This window comes from Hemiscyllium ocellatum, chromosome 37 (assembly GCF_020745735.1).
Source record: "Hemiscyllium ocellatum isolate sHemOce1 chromosome 37, sHemOce1.pat.X.cur, whole genome shotgun sequence".
NCBI classification, from domain to species: Eukaryota; Metazoa; Chordata; class Chondrichthyes; order Orectolobiformes; family Hemiscylliidae; genus Hemiscyllium; species Hemiscyllium ocellatum.
The window spans coordinates 24,705,168-24,711,167 of record NC_083437.1 but is presented as its reverse complement, the minus strand read 5'-3'; the positions used below and the strand labels follow the sequence as shown (position 1 = coordinate 24,711,167).

General features: G+C 41.0%; 1 protein-coding gene across 1 annotated transcript in view; it reads right to left on the bottom strand.

The window, feature by feature from the left end:
• Positions 1-259: 259 nt before the first annotated feature.
• The window catches only part of acap3b (ArfGAP with coiled-coil, ankyrin repeat and PH domains 3b), a 302,002-nt gene continuing 296,261 nt past the window's right edge, over positions 260-6,000 (bottom strand). Inside the window, exons 23-24 of the mRNA XM_060852259.1 lie at positions 4,168-4,278; positions 260-2,873 (exon numbers count right to left, since the gene is read on the bottom strand). Coding sequence (XP_060708242.1) covers positions 2,726-2,873; positions 4,168-4,278 — 259 coding nt within the window. The 3' untranslated portion in view covers positions 260-2,725. The remainder of the gene's footprint in view (positions 2,874-4,167; positions 4,279-6,000) is intronic.

Here is a 6,000-nt window from a genome sequence, read left to right as displayed (position 1 = left end):
AAAAGCTCAGAGACATTTTATGCCTGTACTGTGCCAAATACAAAACAAAGTGTGTCAATTTAAAAAAATACACTATGGTGTTACAAAAAAAAAACCCCACAAATCTCCAACAATAAACACAGTTACCTGTATTCATTTTTTTTTCATTGCACTATTCCTCTGGGCAATTCATATAAATAAACATTTAAAACAACACTTTCACTGTTGAGAGAACTCACAAAGTTAACAGAAAACAATACTGTAGGTAGGAAAAGTGCACAAAGTTGTTTTATACATAAAATCTAATTCATATTCTATTTCATTTTAAATAAATTGTCCCAACCAGAACAAAACTCCATTTTAATATTTACAGAACTTGATTTCCCCTTAAAATGTGTGATTTTGTTTTGAGAAACAGAATGTTGCAACCACCTTTTTTTTAATATATCAAGCAATACACATCAACACATGACACCTACTGTACAGGCACAAGGGCAGATTCTGTCCTATACGTGTAACTAAGGTCACCCGGTCTGTTTACAATAATTACAACATCAAGATTAAGAACAAAAAGGTCAGTGTTACCATGGAACCCAATTACAGAAAACAATCATCTTCCTTCTAAACTGCTCAGGTTCTGGTTACAGTACTAGATGCAGCATCTCAACAAAGCAATGTTTGATTAGTTAAAAGATCAAAATAGTTCATATGGCTCAACACTTCCCTATTCCATTGCATTTCTGGGAATATTCTTCACCATAGAAAAGTTGAATATAGTATAAAGGAATATTTAGTTGCCATTTCAAGTTATTTAATAGTAATTCATTGGCAAACTAACCCTGGCTGCTTAAAAACTGAGATTATTAAAGAAGGTCCCTTAGGACCACATCTTGATTGGCAGGCATTTGCTGATTAATTGGAATTTTTTTCTCTGTAACCGAGGCAATGAGTTTTGCAGCACCAATAGTAAAACCAAATCAGAGCACATGATTTCAAGACTTCTCATCTCAACCTAGCAAATACCCTCAGACATAATCAGTCCTGTACAGAGTTGGTGAAAGCAGAGAAGGGTTTGCCTGAAGTTTAATTTATTTGTGACCTGTGTAACAGTTTCCAGCAGAAACAAATGATTTAGAATAGATTTTTGATTCTGTTTCTTTTATAACTGAAAGACTTGTTCACCTCCTCCCCCCTGCGTTCTTAAAAATGTTATTTATTTCTTTGAAATGCACACCCATAAAATCTCCTTTGTCGTTTCCTGGACTTTACTCCCCTCACTCAGAGAACTATCTGTGGATGTGTCCACAGTTAGCAGCAATATCAATCTCCAGTTAGCAGGTGCCAGAGGAAACCCACAAATACCTAATTTTCTCCAAGGTGAAAACTCTCAACTACAACTCCTTGGGTGTTACCGTGAGATTCCCACTTTGTTCACTATGCTGGACTCCCTCTTGAGAATCATGAATATTTGTAGATAAACGTGAAGTACTGCAGATGCTAGAGATTGGAAATAAAAACAGAAAGTGCGCTGAGAAACCCAGCAGGTATAGCAGTATCGGTTTGGAGTACCAAAGAACTCTATTTCTCCCTCCACCAAAGGTGCCAGACTGGCTGAGTTTCTCCAGCATTTTCTGCTTTTACCTACAAATTATTGGCAGATCTGTTTATCTGCTGGTGGTAGATGGTAAGGTGACTGATCTGAGTCAGTTTGGGAATGTGTTGAGTTAAGCAAGGGTCTGTACATTAATCTGGACTTACAGTTTGCCCTTCAGGGTTCCAATAGAAAAGAGCCAAGAAGAATTACATTAAAAACAACATATCCTTTTAAAAAAAAAACAAACCAAGCTATGAGGAAATGATCGATTCTTAATTGCAGGCAATAATGTAACAAATATTCATGGCCTTCTAGAAGAACATTCCACTCCTATCTGCTGTTGATTTGTTACCAGAAACTTGTAGTACTCATACTTAACTGAGCATCCTGGTTTTAATTGGAGGGGCCGAGACAGATTTCATATTGAAGTCCAAAATATTTAAAAGTTTAATTTAATTTATAAAAGGTAAAATTTTAAACTTTAAAATCTCAACCCCAGCTTTGTTTTGTTTTGTTTACCTTCCCTGCTGTCCAAAGATCGCTGACTCAGGGCATACAGTTTCACAGCTGTCAGCAACACTCTGTACATCATGTAACTGCTCTACAGACTGGGGACTGGCAAGCTTTTTGAATGGGGGAGTGGTGGCTTGGGATAGGGTATCAGTGCTGAACCCAATCCTGTCCTCAACCCAACTTGATAGCTATCCGGAATGGAAACCTTTGCTGAGTTTGCCCTCCCTCACCCAGGGAGTCTCCAGATCAACGAGAGCATCTCCACTTGCACCTAGTGAGACCTGATAGTTTGGCAAAGACTTGCTGACCTTTATCGGCTGGTGTCCTGTAACTGAGCACATCGACCCACGAATCCACAAAGGACATTAGAGTGTGGAGTATTTGTGGATTATTACTTAAATCCATGCTTTACAGTAACCACATTTATACTGAAAAATGTGAAGGAAGGAACTGTTCACATAACACAAAATAAACTTTAAGCACAGCCCTTTTCTTCTTTCACCATCAGTGCCAGCTGTACGTATAAGGTCATAAAGAAAACAGCTCATCGCCCCACCATCCATAACAGAAATGTGTAGTCAAAAGAGGCCCAGTTTGTCATTACTACATCACCCAGCCAGGTTAGTTAGTGCTGTTTCCCTAGCATTCATCTATCTTTAGGCTGATAAACTCCTGAATGCACTTCCTGTACTGAAGCTCAGTAGGACTGCTGCTAGGATATTGACCTGGCTGGCCAAATGGGCCTTCCGTTTCCCGCATCTCTTCATTCATTCTTGCCAGTCGCAATCTGTGGGCAAAAAGAGGGAGCAAATTAACATTTTTTGGGCAACAAGAGACCGTTCTTTAGAGAGAAACTCTCTTTAAATTAAGCCTCGGATTTTATGCTAACATCCTAATTTGGGCAGTGGTAATGTGGATTTGTCATTCATTACCTCTCTTTCATCTGGAACCTGTGCTAAATTCCTACTAGATTAACTGAATGAACCTATTAATTTTTTTTTCTCTGGATAAGTGACTTTAAAATGCTTTTAAACATGTTTTTTAATGGGGATGAAGCTGTCTAATTGGCTCTCTCACTTATTATCCCATGCTTTGTGCATCATTCTGATGAAGGGCTCAATTTAAACATCCAATGTGGCAGCAAATAGGCAGCTGGTTACTATATGTTCTTTACATTGGAGCCCATAGGAATGGAAAGGTACGAACCAGGTAAAATCCAGCAACTTATTAACTACAGTTTATTTTCTACCACTGCTGAAAGTTGTCCCCTCTACTATGCTATTAGCCATAGATTAACTTCTAGATTTCTTCCAGTTATTACATGTCACGGAGAGTGGTTCATGGGTGGAATGAACTTCCAGAAGAAGTGGATGGGATACAGTTACAACATTTAAAAGACAGTTGGTTAAGTATATGAATAAGAAATGTTTGGAAGGATATGGGACAAGCACAGGGAGGTGGGACTAGTTTTATTTGGCATTATGGTCTGCATGGACTGAATGGACCAAAGGGTCTGCTTCCCTGCTGTTTGACTTTATGGCTCTTTTTTTTTTAGTGTGAAGAGCATCAAAACCAAGCTTAATCCTGTCCACACACAACACTTCCAATTGTCCTCACCTTGGTTCCAATATTCAGCCACATCACGAAGGCCGCCAAGTCTAAGATACTGCTTGCCCTCTATGTGTAAGTACCTTTGAGGCCATAGGAGTGTGCAGGATGCGCTGGGATGGAAGGGGGAGACCTGCTGCCCAACTCCTTCCAACTTTGCCTCAGAAGGACTGTAACTGAGAGAGTCCCTGAAGACAGTCTGCTTAGCGTGATACCCAAAAGTCTCAAGTCACTGGCTGCAGTCAGAGGTTACCAGTGGAACAATGGCAAAAAGGAATTTAGAAAATACAGTCGAACTCACAAACTTTCACTTGGACATGAGAAAACATTTCAAACTTGATGATAGTGACCATTTTTATTGTGTGCAATGAAAGTAGAAAGGAAAATTTTTGAGCAAAACTGAAAGAATTCCGGATTTGATAGGTGGCAACAATTATCAAACAGCATAGTGAAGACAGGAGAAAGGTACTTACAGAGTCACTATGTCTGCATTGGCTGCTTGAACAGCGATGCTGAGTGGATCCTGCCCATCATCGTCCACCGCATTCTGACTGGCTCCTCGCTTGAGAAAAAGACAGACTTGACTGGGAACAGACAAGGCGAGAGAAGGTGAGAAAACATCGGTTTCATGCAAACTTTCAGAACTTACATGTAAATAGCACCTATCACATTAAAACCTTCCAAGATGCTCAGTAAGCAATGAACATGTTTACTGTTCCAAGTATTTGGTGGTGGTGGTGGGAGGGAGGGGGTTGTAGCTGGGACTTAATCTTAAAACCCACAATTAGGCAGTTTCAGGGTACTAGGCAAAAGTGAGGACTGCAGATGCTGGAAACCAGAGTTTAGATCAGAGTGGTGCTGGAAAAGCACAGCAGGTCAAGCAGCATCCCAGGAGCAGGAAAATTGATGTTTCAGGCAAAAGCCCTTCATCAGGAATCAGGGTACTGCCAAGAAATATTTATTCATACAAAGGGTAGTGAAAAGGTGGAACTCTCTTTTCCAAAAAGCTGAGTTTGGTTGGGTAGGTTGGTGGTGAGGATTTTCAAAAACTGGAGTCGTTAGTTAAGATATTGAAAGATGTAGCACCAAAGCGGCCAAATGGAGTTCAGATAAAGAACAGGTGAGATTTAACTGAGGCATGGCCTCCACCTGTTGCTACCCTGGTGTATCTATTAATTTTCACTCTATTTCTGACTGACACAGAGTAATCGGTCAAAGAGTGCCCGTGTCACCCTTTCAATGAACTGCTACTGACAAAATGAGCTGAGTGCTGAAACATTCCATGGGCTGAATCTATTTCATTCCCCCCCCAAACATTGCTCTCATCTTCAAAGCCATAGAGTCATAGAGATGTACAGCATGGAAACAGACCCTTCAGTCCAACCTGTCCATGCTGACCTAATCTAGTCCCATTTGCCAGCACTTGCCCATATCCCCCTCAACCCTTCCTATTCATGTACCCATCCAGATACCTCTTAAATGTTGTAATTGTATCAGCCTCCACCACTTCCTCTGGCAGCCCATTCCTATAGCTCAAATCCTCCAACCCTGGAAACACCCTTGTAAATCTTTTCTGAACCCTTTCAAATTTCACGATATCCTTCCGATAGAGTATGAGGTGGGATCCACGGAGTTAAGCTTTTAATTAGTCTCTGGAGGATGGAATTTGGGGGAAAAGGCCAGGGATATGCTGAAGTCATAGTCCAGAGGACTGCTGTCTCGTGATGGAGAGAGAAAAACTGATGATGGCTAAACTTGAGGGTCACCATGCCTCAGGCAAGGAGTAAGGAGGTGGATGAAAAGGCAGCACTATTATGAGAACATAAGCCAATGGGGGAATTGAACCTGTGCTGTTGGGATAACGCAGCATCTCAAACCAGTGAACCAGCCAACCAGCCAACCAGCCAACTGAGCTAACTGTTCAGAGGAAATTGAGCATGGGTGTGATAAAGTCCTGTGTGAGGTTTCAGCAGTAGATGGACTGAGGCATGAGTGGCTTTCATGATGGAAGGGATAAGCTGGGCAGGACCGAACTGGATGCTGAGGTAGCAAACAGTTCAACTCGGCTCGAAGTGGTCATGGAGCATAGGGATGGGCCAATGACAAGGCATCACTGAGGTCAGTCTTTCCCATGTTTAGTTGAACTAAGTTGTAGCTCGCCCAGGACTGGGCATTAAATGTGTAATCAGACAACACAGAAGAGGGCAGAAGAGCTTGATAGGGATTAAGGCTAAAAATATCCTCAAAAGGATTTCAGCTCTTTGCCAAATTACTACCCACCTCAGCAGATATTACAGGTATATCTT